Raw genomic sequence first — 22071 nt, forward strand, 5'->3', positions numbered from 1 at the left:
CACAAATACACACACATGCACATACACACACGCACTCAAGAGTCTCCACGGGGAGACACAAAGAAGAAACCAGGGCAATAAAGGAAGAGAGAAAGACACTGAAGCGAGAACAAACAGACGTCAGTTAGAGCGACGTATCAAAGCTGAGTGTGCAACACTAGACACATCTCCTCTTTTAGAAGGAGAGAGGGAATACTTGACAGAGAGAGAGAGAGAGAGAGAGAGAGAGAGACAGAGAGAGAGAGAGAGAGAGACCTGACTAAAAGACCAGTCCTAAGACAATATCAGAAGGCAGACAGGTAGACTGGCTGGAAAATACAAAAGCAGCTTGTACACATATACTGTAGTTTACATTACATTAGAAAAATGTACAGGTTATAATTAGTTAAGAACCATTTACACATTGACTGAGAGAAGATAGTTTAAGTTAAAGAGTTAAGGCTTGAACAGGACAAAAGCAACACACCGTGTGTGTGTGTGTGTGTGTGTGTGTGTGTGTGTGTGTGTGTGTGTGTGTGTGTGGTGTGTGTGTGCGTGTGAGTGTGTGAGTATATAAGTGCCAACATCATAGAGCACTATGGCTTGCTTTAATTCAAGCCACTTTGCATCCCAAATTAAACTGAATACCTACTACAAGGGATGCAAAATGGCAGCCAGAAAATGGCCACAAGAGGGAGCTGTGACATCCAGCAGACATTGTATGTGTCTCCCTCCCTCAGCTTCAGGGTTTAAGATGTTTCAGTCCATACTAAAGCCTCTTCCTCTTGAAGTAGTCGGCGTACTGCCCCCCTAGGCCTTGGGAGTGCTGCCCGATGTAGGCGCCTTCTGATGATGTCACTTCCTGCATCGCCAACTGAGGGTACTCCCTCTTATGCCCCCTTGCCTGGTTCTGAACAGGATGGGAGGAGGGGGAGGGTTAGAGGCAAAGACAGAGACTTAGCATGATGATCTGCAGGGGACACATGGATGGTTTTGGTGTGTGTGTCCTCATCACTAAGGTAAAGTAAGGAAAAAACTTGTGCATTCCTTAACTTGTGTGGAACTATGCACAAGCTCTTTAATTGAAAAACTGAAGATAAAGTAAAAGAGAGGATAAAAAAAAGAGAAAAAGAAAAAGACAAATGGCAGGGGTGAGTACTTCTGGCATTTGGCATCCATGCAAACATCTGGTGTGTGTGTGTGCATGTGTGTGTGTGTAGGTGTGTGTGTGTGTGTGTGTGTGTATGTAGGTGTGTGTGTGTGTGTGTGTGTGTGTGTGTGTATGTGTGTATGTGTGTGTGTGTGTGTGTGTGTGTGTGTGTATGTAGGTGTGTGTGTGTGTGTGTGTGTGTGTGTGTGTATGTGTGTATGTGTGTGTGTGTGTGTGTGTGTGTGTGTGTGTGTGTGTGTGTATGTAGGTGTGTGTGTGTGTGTGTGTGTGTGTGTGTGTGTGTGTGTATGTAGGTGTAGGTGTGTGTGTGTGTGTGTGTGTGTGTGTGTTACTTTGAGCTAACAGTCTCAAGTGCTTAGCTCCAATAAGGGAAGGGAGACAGAGGCTGTCTGTACAAACAAATGTAAATCTTTCAAGAGACACGGGTTTAGTTCAAGCGTCTGGACTAGATCCTCTATACTCACCTCATCTATCTCTCTCTCTCTCTTTCTCTCTCTCTCACGCTCTCTCTCTCTTTCTCCCTCTCTTTCTCCCTTTCTCTCTTTCACTCTCTCTCTCTCTCTCTCTTGCTCTCAAATTCCAGAAGTGTCATCTTGCTCTTTCTTCTCTCAATAGGTTTTACAGCCTTGAAACCAGAAGACTAACTTAAGCTTTAGCTTTATCACCACATTTCAGACAACATGTTGCCACGACAAGTATGTCATATAACACAAATCTATTTGCTGCATAGGCTGCAGGCTACTGTAGTAGCATGATTTTAATTTTAAAATCTTCAGAATTTTCCATTCTCAACAAGATATTTGTTTTAGTGAAATGAACAAAAAAAGGAGTTATTCCAAATGTCGCTGAAGATGACAGGGCCTTTACCAGGGTGTGTATTTTCTGTACTCACATAATAGTAGGTGTTCCAGTCGGTGGCGGCGGTGTGTGTGTGCGTGACGGGGCTCGGCGCGGCCGCCGCCGGGTGGGGCGCCCCGAGGAAGCCGGGCATTAAGGGCAGGGTGCTGTAGGCGGGCAGCACAGCAGCAGCTGGTAGAACGGCCTGCGGGGGGGCGCCGCCGTTACTGACGGCATGCAGGGAGACTCCCAGAGGCTTACACACATCCACCTCCTGGAAGACACACACACACACACATGTGCACACACGTTACATGACTGAGGATCCACATACAGCAGGCAGAAAAGCACAATACACGCATTAAAGGAAAATTCCACCCTAAAACATTACAACACTGTTGTTGGTAAGCTGTGATGTTCTTGCATTTCTGGACCCGTTTTGTTGTTTGGTGTATTCTTCTTGTTCCCACGAATGACTGGCCAAATGTAGACAATGTTCTAATCAAAACATCTCCAGCACAGCTACAATGGAGTTTAATAGCAGGAAAAAATTCAACTTTCTAAAGCATCAATGGCAAATGTCAGATATCATTGTAGAAGCAGCAGAGGATCCATTTTTCCACTGACAGTAGCCCCAATAGACCAGAATGCAATGCAGCCACACATCTTGTGTGAGTAAGGGGCTAAAGTCTATTTTTCTTTTCTTTTACTCTTACCATCACAATCATTCACAATCATCACAATCATTTCCCCTATCGCTCTCTTCATCTGCACATATAACCCACAGCTGAATGCGACAAGTTCATGCACGTTCTCGGGGGATTGTCGAAAAGCATTCTGGGAAATGTAGGAAATCACTAACTGAAGTAGCAGTAAACGAGACAGGTTGAAGGAAAGTGGAGAAACCAAAAAAGGAAAATTACAACACACATCACAAAATAACTCCTGCAATGCACTGAGCATCACAGATTAATGACAATCGGTGTGAGAATATCAAACACATGACCCGAGTACACTCATCAGCCAAGCTCGAGCGCACACACACACACACACACACACACACACACACACGCTCTTGCTTCATAATACCTCCAGCAGTGATGAGGTGCGCCCCAGCTGCTGGGGTGCAGAGTGATGTGTTCTCTCTAACAGGGTATCAGTGTCTCAGACAGAGGTCACGCTCTCCAAATACACCCGGCATGTAAATACCCCCCCGCTGCCCCGGGGGGCGCTGACCGGGAACACACTCTGCCCACATACTTTACACCCTGTCTTGTTTGGCTCAAGCATTCTACTTAGCTTGTGTGCTTCTGTTTTACTGCTGTACGCTGATAGCAGTACTGATTGACTCTCTCTCTCTCTCTATGTGTGTGTGCGTGAGTGTGAGTGTATGTGTGTGTGTGTGTGTGTGTGTACCTTGCTGGCGTAGGCCTGGTTAGCTGCTGCAGGCTGTGCGTAGTACTGACTGACCGCCTGCATGTAAGAGCTATAATCCCCATAGGAGGACACTGACGAAGCCTGGAACACAAGAAGGGTAGGTTACACACACACACACACACAGATATACACTTTCTACACAGATACAAACAAGTGTGTGTGTGTGTGTGTGTGTGTTACCTGTGTGTGCTCCTTGCTGTAGTCTGTGGCTGTGCTGTCCTGTGTGGCAGTAGTGCTGTAGCTGTGGGCTTGTGCTGCTTGGTAGTGCTGGTACCACTGCTGCATGGCCTCCTGTGGCACACACACACACACACACACGCACACGCACACACACACACACACACACACACACACAGTCAGCAACATCAGGTAAAAGGGTGGTTGTGGCAGACAGACTTACAATTTCTATCAGACTATTTCTTTCTTTCTTTCTTTCTTTCTTTCTTCCCTTTCATAACCTATCGCTCCTTGCCGACGGCTCTTTCCCATGTCTGCCTTTGTCTGCCTTTAGAGACGAATTAAACCGACCGTTTTATTGGTTATCTAATTATGACTCATTTGTTTGGGTGAGTAATTTGTAATTAACATTTACAATTGGGTTTGTGTGGCTTTGCAAATATCAGACTTGTCACTCGCTGCTGAAGGAGGCATGAAGAAAAAGAGACTAGGGGAGGGAGGGGGGGGGGAGGGAGGGAGAGAGAGAGAGAGAGAGAGAGAGAGAGACAGAGAGAGAGTGACAGTGGGGAGGCTTCATGTCTTGTGAGAGGAGTGTTAGAGAGGAAGAGCAGGGGGACAGATGGAGGCACACAGCGCTCCCTGCCAAATCCTCTCTCATTCTGTCTGTCCAACTATCCATCCCCATTTTCATCTCTTCCACCTCCCTGCCTTCCCCAATTACAACTCACCCTCTGTGTCTGACTATTGCATTCATTTATCCATCCATCCATCCATCTATCCTTCCTTCCTTCCATCCCTCTCTCCCCTTCTCTCACTTTCCAGGCCCAGTAACACTTAACAGATTTGCGAGCAGACAGCTTGTATGAGTGTGTGTTTGTGCATGCATGTATGCACATGCCTACGTGTTGGTATATTGATATGCATGTGTTGTATGTGTGTATGTATGACTGCAGTATTATGCATTCTTGTGGATGTGTTTAAATGTATACAGGCCTGCATGTGTGCATATTGGTTTAAATTGTTAGTTTTAACCTATATTTATGCAGGGAAAGTCAACTGAGCATGCTTACAAATGCTTTTCTAAGAACGCCTTTTAATTAGACATTAGTGTGTGTCACCTGTGTGTAGGCCTGGCTGTACTGGCTGTAGTCAGCGGAGGTATCGGTGCTGTAGGGTGCTGTGGCTGTAGCTGCCGCGCTGTGGGACAGGGAGCCGGAGCCCTGCGAGGCCACGGGGGCCACGGAGCCGCCGTACACCGCAGAGCCGGGTGTCCCTCCCTGGGCTTTACTCCCCACCGGCCCTGGGTGACGGTGGAAAGAGCCATGGAGGAAACACAGTGGGTTAGACAATACTGTGGGCAAAGATACCAGGATGAGCATACGCATTGCTCTAGTGTTGAGTCTTATTTTGTTTAAAAGAAGTGAAAGAATCTGACAATGGGGGTGAGGTTTCAATGCAAATCAATTTGACAGTTTTCTCATTTGATGTATTTCTATTTCTATTCTCTCTTAATTATATATGTATAAATGTGCATAACTTTATGCCAGTGATGCATAGGTCGACGTTTTGTCAAACGTCTTCCAGCTACCTTAACTACCACTGTTGATTTAATCAGATAGGATAGGATGAGATATGTGTGTGTGTGTGTGTGTGTGTGTGTGTGTGTGTGTGTGTGTGTGTGTGTGTGTGTGTGTGTGTGCTTGTACCTTGCAGAACCATCCCTGGCATTACGCTGGCTAGGTTCAGGTAGGGGTTAGAGGGAAGTCTGACTTCTTTAGGGGGCTCACCCAATAAGGAACTCTGACCACTGCAAGCCTGGAGGGAAAAAGAGAAATGATAGAAAAGACAGAGACAGAAATATGTTTATATCAGTCACAGTGCCATTGGCAGGGCTCATCAAAGCAGCCTCACTTTGAACTTCAGACTGACATTCTTGGGGCTTTTGGAAAAACAAGGTTTTACAACATGGAAAATGAACTCACTGGCCATACTTGGCCCTCCAACCCCAAATTCATCTCCATAGGTCTTTTTTTTTATCCTCGCTCTAAGGCTTACCTAACACACACACCAGCAACACTTGCACAACAAAACACTGCGGGGACAAATAGAAAGGGGAGCAGTTTGTACACCTTGGATTGCATCTGAGCAGTGGGGGTTGCAAAAACATATTGCGGACTGTGCTGCCAGCTATGCTGCTGTGATGTTGAGTGTTGAAGCCTCTTAGAGCACACGGTGACCTCAACATAAGGTTTTAAAATGCTTGTCAAAAACACTTTGTAGAGCTGCCGAAGAGCTGAATAGACAGGGGAAACCTGTGAGGGACTGTGCTCTCTGTTAATTACACTTCCCCTCCATTAAAGAGACTCTGGAGAAGACAGCGCTGGGACTGGAATCATTTCCCATTAGCATCTTAGCACCGTGATTATCTCTGTCCATTGGCTTATTATTATGGAGGATGATGTTAGCATAGCAGATCTTTTTGTGAACCCAGCCTAGTCGAAGAGACGGGCATGCACAAAAGCAGACCGCTGTTTGTCTTGGGCAAAAGCATGTAACTCCAATTTTGGTGATTTTCATTGTTTTCAATCCAGTCGAAGGATTACATGCTCCTCACAGGGTTGAGAAAATTCACCGACCTCTTGGGCTAATGAAACCAAAAGAAAATCCACGGGATAAAGTCAAAAATGCATTGTGATCAAGCTGAAACAAGGCTGTTTTTCTTAGGTCCTGAAAAGCTGACATTTTGGAGATACAGTGTTTTCACCTGACAGCGACGAGACAAACAGTACGTACAGAGAGGTACGCAGGCAGACAGGTAGGCGAGAGACGGTTTGACAGGGCAGAGGGGAGACAGCTAGGCAGGCAGGTTATCAGTAAGTCAGTAAACAGGGGTGAGAGAGGTGCATTGTGGGTATTTCCCGAAGGAAGAGCCCTCGAGGGACTGAGGCTGTTTATTCCTCACTTGATGTATGTATGTGTGTGTGTGTGTGTGTATGTGTTTGTGTGAGTATTATGGGTGAGAGCTAAATCAGGAATAGATGCCCCTGGCCACCGAAAACCATCCAGAGAGAGCGAGAGAAAGATGGTTAGAGGGGTGGAAAGAGAAGAGAAGTGCAACAGTTGCAGGATCCTCCAGAATAATAAAGATGCAGACCTGGAGGGAGAGTATGGCTTGGTGCTGCGTATTTATACCAGCAAGTGTGTGTGTGTGTGTGTGTGTGTGTGTACGTGCTCACCATGCTCGCCGGGGGGCAGCCGTCGGAGCTGTTGTGCTGGCCTGCCGCCACCTGAAGACCTCCGGGGGCTTTGGGGGGAGGGGGGCCGAGGCCGGAGTTGCTCATGCCCAGGGAGTAGCTCTGTCCCTGGGCCTGGGAGCTCACCGTGGTCCCGGGAGGAGCGGGCTGCCTGTCGGCGGAGGAGGAGGAAGAGCAGGAGGAGGAGGAGGAGGAGGAGGAGCAGGCGGCGGGAGCGGTGGAGATGGGATGGGCGCCGTTCTGCTCCCCTCCTCCGGCGCGACCCTGGAGGTAGGGCATCATGCCTGCCGCCGACACCACCACCGTGGCTCCGTGGGCGGACACCGGCACAGACTCCTGCCCCAACTCTGCAGGGGGGAGGAGGGGAGAGCAGGCAGAGTGGGGAGGGAGAGAAGAAAGGAAAATGATTGTTGATGAGAGGAGATTAGAGAGGAAAGGAAAGGAAAGGCAAGGAAAGGAAAGGGAAAGCAAGGAAAGGATAACAAAATAAAGGAAAGGGAAAGCAAGGACATAAGAAGAAAGAAAATAAGGAGAGGAAAGGAAATAAGAAAGGAAATGAAGGAAGGGAAAGGAAAGGAAAGGAAAGGAAATGAAATGAAAAAGCAAGGCAAGCATAGGAAAGGAAAGGCAAGGCAAGGAATGGAAAAGAAAGGAAATGAAGGGAAAAGAAAGCAAGGTGGGGAGAGATGTCAGATAAAGGAGTGAACTGCTTCCCACTGCTGACCATCAGCTTGATCTTGTGTGGACAGAGACAGATCACTCAGAGGAAGGCAACAGAGGGTCTGCTCATACATCACAGCTTATCATGGTTATTGCAGCAGCCCTTTGCTCCACACTCCCAAGACTTCATTCACTCCAGGGTTTAATAAAGACGCATATGTACACACACACACACACACACACACACAAGCACACTCGCATGCACATGTACATACAGCAATAAACTCATATGCTGTACACAGAAAAACATGCGCACACACAAGGATGAACACGCAAAACTACAGAGGCACGTACGCACAAAGCTGGAAGCACACACACATACACACACACACACACACACACACACTCACAATCACTCTTATTAATCCAATATTGCCGTGACAAATGACCTCCACAGCACACTAAAACAATCAGCCCTAACAGGCCTTAAGCTAACAATCCCAGCAGACACATGCACTGATAAAAGCCTCAAAATACAGACACACACACAAGTGCAAGCACACACACACACACACGCACACCCACATACACACAAATACACGTACACACGCACAGTCTGTGATACATCATTTCCATTTAAAACAGCACAGCTTTTCCCAGCTGGAGATTTGAATTGCAAATGCACTGCAGTTCCCTGGGGACGTGTTGTGTAGTAACGTACAGCAGTGAGACATCCAGGCAGCCATGGAGGGGCAACCCTGATACCTGATATTAACATATTATCATTGTGAGCGTTTACATCCAAGCCAATATCCTGTTACTATTCAAAATACTCAAGTGTTCTGTTCCTGGGTTGGCACATGCGACACAGCAAATTCCCATGTACAGTACACAGACGAGAATAACACTTTCCTCCAGTGATGAGAACAACCTGGGACACACAAATTAAACTATTTGGGATTCGGAGGCATGTGTACACCTTATCCTGTTAACTGTTGGTATTCTCAGCTTGGGTTTAGGTAAGCTTATTTTCCATGGTAAAATCTGGATTATTCATATGTAAAGCGATATCTGCGAGTAGAATATGAAGTTGCATATAAACAGCTTATCCCAAATAAGAGCCTAACGGGATATTAGCTATTAGCGGAGGCATGTTTAACAAGGAGGTGATTGAGATTTACTAAGGAGGGTACATTTGGGGAAGTAAACAGTTTTTTTTTAGGTAGGGGTGAAGAGGTAAATTGCTTTTATTCCTCATGTTTTAGCTAAACATCAACAAAAGTGTGCTAACAAGGTGGATTCCTGTTTTGCAGTGTGAAGCACTCCTAATCTTGCTTTTAAAATATTTGATGCAAGTGCTGTTTTGCAGAGACCATCACTGAGAAGACTGGCATCCTCTACACTGCATTGTGAACCAACAGGTTGGATTTTGGAAATCTGCTTTTGGTTTTTGCTTGATTGCTTTACGGCACGAAACAGGAAGAGGCCGCTGTTCTTCCAATGCAAACGGAGCTACAGTTTGGTTCAATGGCAGATGGTGGAAGGAGTGAAAGGCTGATGGAGAAATCACTTCCAACATGTTTCTCCTCTTCAGGAAAGTCAAAGAGAAAAGTAACACATGCAGAGTCACCAGGGAGCGACAGGAAGCAACAGGGTTTATGGGAAATGAGGTCTTAACTTTGAGAAACACTAGCACTAACAATACCACTAGCATGAAATAGAGACTACCAATTATCTCCATCATGGTGTTATTTGTTTCCGGTAATTCTACCAAGGTATCGCAATTAATTTGACAGTGATACACTGATAGTCGGCCCGGCTCACCGGTGGGGGAGTCTCCCAGGAGGCCCTTCCCCAGGGCCACGGGGCCCGGAGGCCTCAGAGACAGGGCTTTCTGCATCAGCAGCCTGGATGGGTCCCCGAGCAGACTGGAGACCTGGGAGGGAGGGAGAGAGAGAGAGAAAGAGAGAGAGAGAGAAAGACAGAGGGTGAGAAACATGGATGGGAGAGAGAGAGAGAAAGAGAGAGAGAGAGAAAGACAGAGGGTGAGAAACATGGATGGGAGAGAGAGAGAGGAGGACAGGAAGGATTGAAAAGGTAAGAACGAGAACAGAGAGAGAGGGGGAGAGAGAGAGAAACAAAATCACAATGAGACCATGGGATAAACAATCTCCAATTTCACACCGGTTTATTCAAACACACACACATGCGCGCGTGCACACACACACACACACACACACACACAAGCACTCAGCTGCTCACACACACACACACACGATTCATGAAGCAGCAGCGCAGCCCGTAGCAGTGAGCTCTAAACTATCACACACATCTGCTTGTCTGGACTGACAACATGCAGCTCCTATAACAACATCACACATTCAGAACAACACAGTCAGTGATGACCTTTAACTTCCACTCATAAATCAACAGACATTTTAAAAGGAGATATGCAAATCGGAAATGCGGAGAGAAATTTCAATACCTCAAGGTCTTCCTTTCCATAGAGAAAAAGCAATTAGGTTGCATGATTAAGTTTTGAGGTTGTTTTGTTTCATAATGTATGAAGTGCTGAAGCCGAAGCATGCACACACACACACACACAACTGCATTCAACCCTAGCCTTAATTATGCCCCTTATCCTTACGGTAACCTAATGCAAACACACACACACACACACACACACACACACACACACACACACACACACACACACACAGGTGTCTTACACTGCTGATGCGTTTGTCTTTGATGTGGAGGAGCTGTTGTTGAGCCAGCTGCATATGCAGGAGGTTCTGAAGGACCAGTCCGTTACCCAGCATAGCACTCTGCAAGGTATAGGAATACACACGTTATTATAACACACACACACACACACTCATAAACACACAGACATGAACACGCACACAGATGTGGATGTTGTGCTGACCTGGTGTGCTTTGCCCAGTGTGAGCAGGGCGGTGGTGAGTGGTGGTCTGAGGAAGGGCAGGCTGGCGTGACGGCCATACTTCCCTAAAAAAAACACACACAAACAACAAATACATTTAACAATATTTCGATTCACGTTCTATTCATAATCTATTTTACGTAAGAGCAGGCAGACAGGCGAGATAATGAGGGAATGTAACTCAGAAATGTTTATCCTAATTATGTGTCAATGCCACTGGCAGCTTCCTCACAAATAGGTAGACTCACTGCTGCTTTCACAATTCAACAGGATGGGCTTTTTGCCAAATATGATCTAAAGCTGACAAGAGAGACACACTGGACTTTATCTTTCAACAAAGACAAAGTAATGAATAAGTAAGAGCTTTCTTCTTCTGTCCATTTTGGAGTCTTGGGGGAGGAAGATGTATTGCCAACTTTTGGTTTGGCTGAGCTCTTCCAATTCACTGCTTGGCTTCCTATTCATATTTAATCATTCAAAATGCAAAATAAACCACATTTACAGGAATGTTTATCAAATCACCATGGCAACAAGAAGGCAGTTTGCTGTTGCAGTTGACTGACATCCTGCGATGCCAACTAGTATGGCTTTTTTTTTTTTTAAAGCTACAATGTGAAGGCAACAGAGTGGAAGCGTGGGACTGGAACAGTTAGGAGAGCTAGGGTTTTAGTGGGAGACTGTTATTCAGATCCCACACCCAGACTTTCCCCGCCGGTTCGGGGATTAATGTCGGCAACACTCTGGTCACAAGCCTGCTTCTCTAACCTGCAGGCTGGTGCCACCCTGCACCCCTCATTAAAAAGAAAGACATCAATGAGCTAAGTTTTACAAAAGAAGTGATGCAGCACCCCTTTCTCTCTCTTTGATTCCTCTCTCCTAGCCTCTCTAGCTTTTTTTGTGTGTGTCTCCGGATCACAAGGCCTCCTCATAATAAATGTATGCGTCAATGCTAATGGAAGCTTCCTCCAGAATAGGTAGAGAAAGTTTAACATTTAATCAAGGTCCTAATTTTAGACTTTAATTGTGCATGCTCTTCTTTAAGAGAGCTCTCCCACCTCCCATCTACTCTCCTTCCTGTTCTCATTTGTTCCGCTAATGTCACACGATTTCATTTTAATACCTGATTAGCCATTCATCAAGTAATGAAGCCGTTGACGAGGTGATTATATAGGAGGGTCTAGCAGAGAGAGAGAGAGGGACTCTTACACTGGGTCTCTGATTATCATCTAAGCCCCTCAGGAGTGGAAAGACCATACGCAAGAAGGACGAGTTCAGAAAACCATTACCCATTAAAATATCAAAGGTTATTCAAAATATGTGAATGTACGTGTAAATCTCAAATGCCCAGAAATTTCCCATTTTCAATTTAAAGGGTTTTTAGTTGCACATCTGCAACTGCAACAGTTACACACACAATTGATATATAATTAATAAAAGAAACCCTACATTTTAGGTGAAAATTCAATTGATCACCACCAATGCTCATTTCATTTGGCTCTAGATTTAAAGTTTCAGCAATGTAAGCAGCAGAAATTGAGTTAGAGCAATTAAAAAGACTTTTTATTCTGAATGCTAATTTTCAGTGGATTCTTAAAATTGTAACAGCAACACATAGCTGTTCCCACATTGGTTTTTGGTGCTGTTGGACACTCCCTGACTTGTGAAACAGGGTGAGAAAAGCTTTCGGAACTGCGGAGATGCTGAGGTCTGAAATTCACTGTTTTCACTGCAACGGCTGAACCAACACTAACTAATCAGAATAATGTTTTGCTCATTATGCTTATTTGGTAGGCTGGTTGGTTTATAGTATGAGATTCAGATACTGTGATGTAGATATATTGACAAGGAGAAGGTGATGCGCGATGAACAGTGTTACCAGAAGGTGATGATTCACAACCAAAACCTGCCACTTTCAAAACATCCCAGAGCAGATTTTGAGAGAGATCTTGTGTTAATGTTCATGTGTGAATAGCAAGACACAATAGTACATGTTGTGTGTGAATTCCGTGTGTGTGTCTGTGTGTGTGTGTGTGTGTGTCTAATACCTCCTCTTTTCCCAGTGTGGTAGGGTCTCATAAGGATTTGCAGGGCAGCAGGGTTGGTCATACTGGTCAACAGCTGGGCCAGATTGGGTTCTGGGAGCAGGCCTTTCCTGTTACTCAGCATCTGGATGAGCAACACACACACACACACACACACACACACACACACACACACACATAGACACGAGTTAGAGGAAGGACAGTGTGTGTGTGTGGATCTCGTCATTAGGAGCTCCTGACGGCAGTGGTGTGCTGTTACACTTGTTTACATTGGGATCCCCATCTGCCGGGTCAGCAGAGGAGAGTGGATCTGGGAGAGAAAAGACAAAGAGAGCGAGGGAGAGAAAGAGAGAGGGAAGGACTACAAGTTCCACATTATCAACTGGCTGATAAAGAACACACACTCTGATACATTACCATGAATTGGAATGCACAGAAAGCACGAAGGTTACAGACCTCCTACAACAATATCTCTCTCTCAGTGTGTGTGTATGTGTGTGTGTGTGCATATACACTATAAGCCTTGTATTGTGCATTTCCCTCAGGCTTAGAAGAAAAATCTATTATACGTATGTACATGTAGTATGCATGAAGCCTGATTCCAAACTCTGCCAACTGCCAAGCCTGTCACCATCATACACACACACACACACACACACACACACACACAAATCCCCATTTCATCATTTTCCTCTCAAACCTATTGTAAACAAGAGGGCGCATCATATTGTTAATGACAGTGATGGTTTCAGCCTGCAGCTCCATCTGAACTTGTCAATCTGTATAATATTATTCTGTTCATTGTATAAAACTGTGTTCCACTCCACTCCTTTTATATTGTCCTTTTTTTTTTTTTTTTAGCTTTTTCTCTTGTATTTTATATATTTCATCATTTCATTGTAACATACTCTCTTTGTGTGTATGATACACCTACAAAGAAGTGCTTTGCTTTTATGCGTTTCCCCTGTATCGGTAAAGCTTGTATATTTGATTTGAACAGAACTGAATTTCCCGGAAGTGAACTGATCTCTCTCTTGCGTGTGATCTAAATACATAAAGGCACGTCCTCAAATAAGAATTCAATCACTCCGTCATTTGAAATTGAATTCAACAAGGCTTCGTCGAACTGGAACTCCTCCTCGGCAGTGACAGTGCCGCGCTAGCCTGGCTGGCCCAGAGACACGGCTATTTAAAACAACAGGAGCGGCACGGTGATATTTCCTCCCCGTCTGCCCCTGAGCTACAGCCCGACTTCAGCCCAAGTCGAGCTTGTTTCCTCCCTGTCACATCCTGAAGAGAGAGCGTTACTGATGGGGATGGAGGGCGGTTTGACTCCGGCCTGTCAGAAAGAGAGGAAGAGACAGACAGAGAGAGGGAGAGAGTCTAGTATATGTGTACAGTATGTGTGGCTGCGTGTTACAGGAGGGAAAATAACTGTCTCTGCTCTGTATCTGCGTGTGTGCATGTGTGTGTGTGTGTGTGTGTGTGTGTGTGTGTGCGTGCGAACGCCGGTGCTGAACAAGGCCAGTCGTAGCTGACAGCGTCTTTCAAGGGAAGAGAAGAGAGGAGGAGGAGGACAGGAGAGGAGGAGGATGGCTCGCTCTTTTTCTTTTCTTTCCGCCGGAGAAAATGTCAGCATGCATCAGTCTGTTTGGCTGCTGGCACAAAATCCAGCCACACACCCACACAGTGAGACACACACACACACACACAAAAGCACTCTCTCACACACACACACACACATGGCAAGGAGGTAAGGAGGCAGCGAAGGAGGGAGGGTGAGAAGCAGTGAGAAAAGGAGAAGGGGAGAGAGAAGGATGGAGAGAGGAGAGGAGAGGAGGGAGCGGGCCATCTGGTGCTCGGCGTTCGCTCGCGGATTCGCAAACTCCAGAAATGAGCGGATCGCCTCAGAGGGAAGCGAGAGAAGAGCAGGTCTTGATCTCTTTCTACAGGTCTGAACTGATGTTTCTTTTTACCGCGCTGCTCCCATTCACTGCAATAATCTCCAAGGAGCCTCGGGGTGCTCACCTGTCTCGCAGTCCTCACGGGGCCCAAGCGCTTCCCGTCTCTCCGCCTCTACCTTTTCTTCTTCCTTCGCTCTATTTTCTTTCTCTCTCTTTCCCTCCCCCACTCTCTTTCGCTCCTTCCCTCCCCTTCCTCTCTCTCTCTCTCTCTCTCACTTCGCACGTCCTCCTCCTCTCCTTCTCACTTCTCTCTAAGAATTGTCCATCAGCTGAGTTACTCAGAAAAGCATTTTCGTTCTAGGTCATATTATCCTCTCTGTGATTCAGACTCTGTGATCATTATTGCTCTGCTTTTCAGCCCGCAATCTTCAGCCTTACTCTGTCAACATCCATCTCAAGGCTAGAGGCTCTCTGCTCTCTCTGCTCTCTCTCTGCGCTGGATAATTCCTCTCTGCAACAGCTGTCAGCCTTCCTTTCAGATAGATACCAGTGCATTTATTTTGAAAACAAGTAAACATGTCGTCTCCCACAAATGATGCAGACAGCCCTTGGGCCACTCAGTAACAAGATGCATCATCCCTCCGAGTTTCATCAAAATTGCACCAGAGGTGTAGCAGTGATGGCCTCTCCAAGTCTGAAATCTTGACATTTAATGACAGCACACTCAGTGGGCCAATCAGTGTCATTTGTAAGGATAGCTCGATGTCTGCTGCAAATTTTGTGTCAATTGGACTTAAAGTGTAGAGTTAGGGCCTTTCAAAGTTAAACAATTTGACCTTTAATTATAGCGCCCCATCAGGCCAAATAGTGTATTTTTTTTAAACACCAGAACACACTGACAAAATCCTCCAAGTTTCATCACAATCTGACCAGTAGTGTCTAAGATATCACCTTTGATGTTAAAAATTTCGACCTTTAATTATAGCATCCCCATCAGGCCAATTAGTGCAATATTTTAAATACTGGAACACAGTGTGAAGATGCATCATCCCTCCAAGTTTTGTCAAAATTAGACCATAACTCATAAGGTGTCCCAAATCAAAGAGGGTGGAAAATGAACATGGATAATATGGGACCATAAACCTACAATTCAACTAACGTGAAAATCATTAAAGATGGTGATTTCCGTGTGACAGGAGCAACAATGCAGTAATATTTGTCAAGGGACAATGAACACATGCCAAATTACTTCTGACATTGTGAATAAGTCCCATTATTTAGTGACAGTATGTGGAGCATACTATGTGCCCTATGTGAGGAGACCTTGTGATGTTGAGCCCAGAGTGGGCTGTTTACTGATACACGGTTGCTTTGGATACGGTTCAAGAGCAAGGTGTGTGTGTGTGTGTGTGTGTGTATATATGTGTGTGTGTGTGCACGTTTGTGTAGGTGGTTGTATGTGTCATGTAGGGTAGCAATCATTTGTGTGTGTTTCCTTTCCTTTAGGTTTAGAAGACAATCTATTATACCTATGTATATGTTGTGCAATCCCTGTGGATTCTCTAGTTTATCACCATTTCTCTCTCTCACACACACACACACTTGACAATGAGATACACACTGCTGTTTCCTTACCCACTTGTGTATGTGAATGAGCATGTGCTTATACTATGAATATATGCGGCTGTGTATGTGTGTAGCTTAAGCTTAGGTTGTGTGGAGATAGAGGTTTTGTGGCTTTATTACAATTAACCAGGACTCTCTTTGTGTTTACGCATTGGTGTGTATGTGTGTGTCTGTCTGTCTGAATGTTTGTGTGTGTGTGTGTGTGTGTGTGTGTGTGTGAGAGAGAGAGAGAGAGAGAGAGAGAGAGAGAGAGAGAGAGAGAGAGAGAGAGAGAGAGAGAGAGAGAGAGAGAGAGAGAGAGAGAGAGAGAGAGAGAGAGAGAGAGAGAGAGAGTGTCATACTGTGTCGCGGGGCTATGAGTGTGGTTTATTTCAGGCAGAGGGAGACAGTAGAGGAGCCCATTCAGTCTATAGAACTATAATTATCGTGTCAGTGCCTCTCTGCTACCCCAATACTGTGTAGGAGGGACACCACAGCTACATAGATTATTTCAGCAGAGGGCCCTTACTCATGCGTGTGTGTTGTGTAAAACCTCAATACATCCGAACATTCGACACATGCAATAAGCAGCTGGGCGCTGGCTTCACAAATAGATGTAGCTGTGTGTGAGTGTGACGGAGAAAGAGACACAGTTTTCTTTTTACGACTTGCATTGAGTGGATACGATTCATTTTGTATCCAGATATACTTATTCACATTTCATTCCCATTCAGTATAAAACAGCGTCTCCAGCATCAATACTGAAACCAGATTGCTCTTTGCCTCTCAAACTGTTCCGTGTCCCTTGACTGGTGGCTTTCCCTTAATGAAATAAAATTAAAATGATTCTTTCCATATGGCAAGCAAAAGTTTGCAGATGCTGCCTATGCGCTTTTGATTTCACTTCATAAGCTGTTTAGGCATTCGCATGCCGCAGGTAAAAGCAAGCACTTGTTTGCTATTTACTAGTAAAGTAGCAACCATATGTGTACATATAGTCATTCTACAATTCTGAATACATTTCAATGCAAAGAGGCAAATAGTAAAATGTACAAAAAGGTAATCCAAGTGAGTATACAGTGGAAGAAACTGTTTATTTTGCTTAGTTGTTTCTATTGCATACACTTGAGTTTAATGTGGGCACAATGTTTCTTTGGCAAATCCCTGAATTGGTTTAGGAAATGGAATTACTGTGCTTCTTCATTGTATCTTGGCTGTATTTACATCTGGGTTTTATGTGGATAAGCTCTATCTGAATGCAGAATGGGATGCTTAAGACACTTGCTGGCACCAGCTTTAAAGGATGCCAGAGAGAGCGAGCACGGCGAAGAGAGAAAGAGTCCGAAACAAACAGACCCAGAAAGTAGCAGGGTATGCATACACATGTATGTATGCATGTGTATGTATGTGTAGGCCTATGTGATTGATATGTTGGCTTGTTTGCTTGGAGCATGCTAGCTGACATACTGGTTGTTAGCAGCATGGTTGCTCTGGCTGTTTGTCAGTAGCATGTTTGCCGGGATACTGAGCTCTTATGGTGTTGTTACATTGGCTTGCCAGCCTATTTTGTTTGTGGCATAGCATCTGAAATTGTTTGCTGGTAGCATGGTAGTTCTGGCTGTTTGTTAGTAGCATGTTAGCTTCTGGCTGTTTGTAGCATGCTAGCATATTGTTCTGAAAAAAAGTTCTGATTGCTCTGTCTGAAAAGACAGGATATCAACTGGGGTCCGTAATCTTATGACTAAGACATGTGACACTATAGGTAGCCGGAGTGAGTCCTGATGTACTGCTTACAGCTCTTGGTATAACTGTTTACAATTTGGTTTCTGAACTGCTAAGCAGTCTGCTCCAAGCCAGCAGTGTCAGCCATCCCATTAGCTTTTTGTTGCTGAAATCAATAGCGGGATTAGAAATTACTGAGCAATGTTAGGAATTAGGGATAAGTCTAAGCGTAGGTGCAGGGTATTGTAAGTAACTTAAGCTGTACTTGGTGTCGAGAGCGGGTGTTGAGGTGGGTGGTTCTGGGATGCCAGAAATCACTGTTGAGCCTTCTGGTGTCATGGGCCTAATTCAACGAAACATCTGTGATGGGAGCAGGGCTGCCAACTTTCAGGGCTTGCTTGCCCCTTCCACCTTTTAACCGTTAGTAATCACACAGTGCTATGGCTTCATCAAATAAGAAACAGAGGAGCCAATAACTTAGAATCAGTTCCTCAAAAGATGTAGCTATGTCCAACAACAAAGAAATAAAGTTACAGTTTGTATAGGCTAGGTATTGCAGTAATCGTTACTGTCTCTTTAAGAACCTCCCATGCCTGTGTTCTGTCCTCGCACATTTGTTTACTTTAAGACAGATGCTATAATTTTGTGACGGTTGCTGCACCCGAGGGCTTTGAGGAGAGACACACGGGACAGGAGGAGGACCTTTGCTAGCTGGCTTTTGTTCCAGAAAATAACAAAAATTGAGGAATACTTCTTTCCAAGGGTGAGAAATAGGAAGTGTGGCATGAGTGTGTGTGAGAGGAGCAAATTGTGTGAGTCTCACGCTCAGTGTGTGAGGGTTGGCAGCCCTGTGGGACTGTCCACTTGATAACCCCAGTGATCCATACTCACACACTCAACCCTGTAACAGTTAGATTAGGCGGCTGGTGAATGGTGCTGCCTGTCTGATGCTCCTTTATGACAGCAGAGCCTGATGTCCTCTATAGTCTCCATTTGTGGATTAGTGCATCATTCTTTTGACATCAGAATTGGGCTTCTGTATGAATACTCACCTTGGATTATGGCACAAGGGATTGCAATATCAAATCCTGTGCATTGGTAAATGTGTGTATGCATATGTGTGCGCCAATGATATGCAGCTGTGCACTTTTCTAGGGTGCATTCTACTCACCACACCCTGGGCGGCGATGAGTGCGGCCAGGGTGCTTCTCCCTGAGGTGCCGGGGGTGCAGAGTGACAGACGGATCTCCTGCCCTCCCACCAGCGTTCGGTCCATCTCTACCAGCACGGCCTCCGCCTGTTCTGCGCTCTCGTACTCCACCACGCCAAAGCCCCGCACTGGGCTGCCCTCGTCCTGGGCAAGCTGGAAGATAGTCAAATAAAATCTGCATTAGATGATAACAATCAGCTTTTTCAAAACTAATGGTAGAAAGGAATATTATGCTTAAAGCTGCACAAGGTAACTTCGCACAGTGGTGGCTCTGCAGCAAGAGGTAACTGTAAAGGTAAAATTTGAACCTCAATACCCAGAAATCATGTGATATAACATCAGTAAACTGCTCATGCTCATATTAACCAAGCCAGGTGTCTGTGATCGCTTCATACCAAAGGGACGAGAGAGGCAAAAGATCTAACATTGGTGAATCCAGCTTTCTCTGGACAGAGTGCTTGCTCACTGTTGTTGAGGAGGTTTTGGGTCCGGTGGGTGAAGTGTCCACACCAGACACCAACATTTCATTTGGGCAAATAGGGCAAATCTATGGGGCCTCATTTAGTGGGAATGGGGCACTCTTCTCTGTTGCAGCCCCTGTTGATGTAGGCTGAAAGGACAGGTGTATTTTTACATAAAAAGCTTGCCTAGTGAAACTTAGAATAATAGGTCAAATAATAAAACAACAAATGCACAAAAACAACAGAAGACAAAAATAAAATAGAAGAAAATGAAATAAGTAAACATGGAAGTCAGTAGACCTAACTACAAACCACCACCTACTCAATGTTTGAGAAAATATTTTTCAGTTCATCTGAAAATCGCGCTACTGAAATTTAAATGTGTACTTAAGAAAAATATTCTCTCAAATATTGAAACCAGTGGTTGTAAATTGTTCTTCCTCTTCCAGTAATCACAAATACATTCATCACTGTGCTTTTACTTGTTTGCTTTACAAGTTATTGGAAAAAACAAATATCCACTGAATATCCAGTATCCAATATCAAGGACTGTTGAGGCTGCTGTCAGTGGAGAAATTGGTTTCTCTTCCTCTTCTACGATGGATTTCTCCCTGTATGATTGTTGAACGTTGGTGCAAAATGGCGGCTCTAGAAAGAAGCCCTTGCTCTTTGAATTGATTGAGTGATGGACACCAAAACACCAATACATGTTTTTTTAACAGTGGTGAGGATGGTTGGATGGCTGGATCGGATAGCCTGAACCTGACCTGCTCAGGTTAGGAGCAGGTTAGGTTCCATCATAGGCACCATCATAAGACTGAAGACCCAGGGTTAAGCCCAAAGTTACAACAATAACAATAATTTAAATCTCACACATTAACTTTTCCTGCACCCTAGTATGTGTGTGTGTGTGTGTGTGTGTGAGACAGAGTGATTCAGACAGCAGTGTATTGTGGCAGAGGCAAAAGAGCTTGTCTCAGCTCCTTTGTCAAAGAGGCTAGAGAGAAAATCTTATCTGACATGATGTAAAAGATATGTCCTCTTGCTCTTACTGTACTGCTCTAGGGATTAACCAACACACACCCAACGCACACACACACACACACACACACACACACGCACACACCAAAACCTGCATTTGCATGCATGCTTTCAAGATAGTTTTTAATTCTGTCTGTTTAGACATCCTTTTGTCACAATGGGTTGAAAATCAGATTTTCTGTTGCTGTGTAAAGGCAACCAAACTGGTTACTGATCTGACCTGAATTCTACTGCCACCAGTTTAATGGCCACATTCCAATATAACCTTGGGCCTCATTCCAATATGAGCAGATAATGGCATAACGGTTTTCACATTTTTTATTTGGTTACTGGTCAATAAATATGGATCTTTCAAGGCCAGAGATTACAGCTGACCAGTAACATCACTGTCTAAAAAGACGTTTTAATTGAAGTTTCAGTCATCAATTGCAGTGTCTACAGTTAAGAGCAGCTAAATAATGCAGGCAGGCTAATGGCTTACAGCTAATGGATAATATTGGCTAATGATTATGCCTAAGAGCTAATGGCTCATGGTTAAAACACACCGCTTGACTTATTGTTAGTAGTGGCTGAATCCATTTTAAATGCTTGAAAAATACATGAGGAGTGCTTGATTTATCTCACTTCTCAAGGGATGTGTCCACTTTTTGAGACTATTTAAGTATCTGACAACATAGATCAAGTGCACCTAAGGTAGTTCAAACATTTGAAATGATTTTGTCTGCTGAAATCTGCTCAATGATTGACTTCATCTGATCATGGTAGAGTTTACTCTTTTTGCTCAGAGTTTGCTCTTTCTGTTGCTCATATTGTCACTGATGATAATAATAATAGTACTGCCTGATGCGCTCGTACACCAGGCAGTACGGCAGAAGTCACACAAGCATCAACCAACTGGAGGCTGGTGCGCTGTACATCCACATAGCAGGAAGTAGCTCTAACTGTAAGACGACACATTGATTAAATATTTTTTTTCAGCAATTCTCTTAGTTACAACACTGTGCTACCACAGCACTTTGCTGTTAACAGGTTTTTAAAGTCAATGTGGTTTCACTCACTCACTCAAAATCGCTAGTTATTAGTAGTAGTATTAGTAGCAGTAGCAGTAATAGTAGTAGCAGTTTTTCTTTCATTCTGTACTATTGATTTATTTTTCAATGGGCATTGGATTCTCCTTCAGTAATTCATTGCTTTTATCCAATAGCAGTAGTGAAAAAGTCAAGAAATGGAGTAGAGTGTATGAGCCTATCAAGCAAATAGAAATTTCACAGCATTCACAAAATGGCCCACTATACCACTAAGCTTCAGAGGCAGGCCCACCCAAATTCATCATTTGTGACTTTATCAAACAACTATACATCAATTACACAACTATACATTACATACAATTGTAATACAACACAATAACATTACAATTACAGTTATAATGTATGCAATACAATTGTATACAACAACAATGGGTCTTTTTTCTATAAAAAATGCTAGAAAGAGTAAGCTCAAGAGTCAGTTGGAGACAAATGTATGTGTACTTTTTCAGCCAGTGCACCGGTGCCTGTTACCACCAGTGCTCCATCAAGTGGCCCTCTCCTTCCTCCCTCCACCCCTCCTACCCGCCTCTCATCCG

The 22071-nt window shown here is 44.6% G+C and overlaps 1 protein-coding gene across 1 annotated transcript in view; it reads right to left on the reverse strand.

Annotated features, from left to right (window-relative positions):
• Positions 1-748: 748 nt before the first annotated feature.
• raver2 (ribonucleoprotein, PTB-binding 2) overlaps positions 749-22071 on the reverse strand; it is a 71663-nt gene continuing 50340 nt past the window's right edge. Inside the window, exons 5-16 of the mRNA XM_071542673.1 lie at positions 18907-19098; positions 12508-12628; positions 10445-10527; positions 10245-10343; positions 9340-9451; positions 6830-7202; positions 5308-5408; positions 4720-4901; positions 3605-3715; positions 3404-3505; positions 2043-2261; positions 749-889 (exon numbers count right to left, since the gene is read on the reverse strand). Coding sequence (XP_071398774.1) covers positions 749-889; positions 2043-2261; positions 3404-3505; positions 3605-3715; positions 4720-4901; positions 5308-5408; positions 6830-7202; positions 9340-9451; positions 10245-10343; positions 10445-10527; positions 12508-12628; positions 18907-19098 — 1836 coding nt within the window. The remainder of the gene's footprint in view (positions 890-2042; positions 2262-3403; positions 3506-3604; positions 3716-4719; positions 4902-5307; positions 5409-6829; positions 7203-9339; positions 9452-10244; positions 10344-10444; positions 10528-12507; positions 12629-18906; positions 19099-22071) is intronic.

This window comes from Centroberyx affinis, unplaced genomic scaffold, assembly GCF_046629955.1.
Source record: "Centroberyx affinis isolate AG114_WGS23_722 - 3 ecotype Tasmania unplaced genomic scaffold, CSIRO-AGI_Caff_v1 ptg004149l_1, whole genome shotgun sequence".
Classification (NCBI taxonomy): domain Eukaryota; kingdom Metazoa; phylum Chordata; class Actinopteri; order Beryciformes; family Berycidae; genus Centroberyx; species Centroberyx affinis.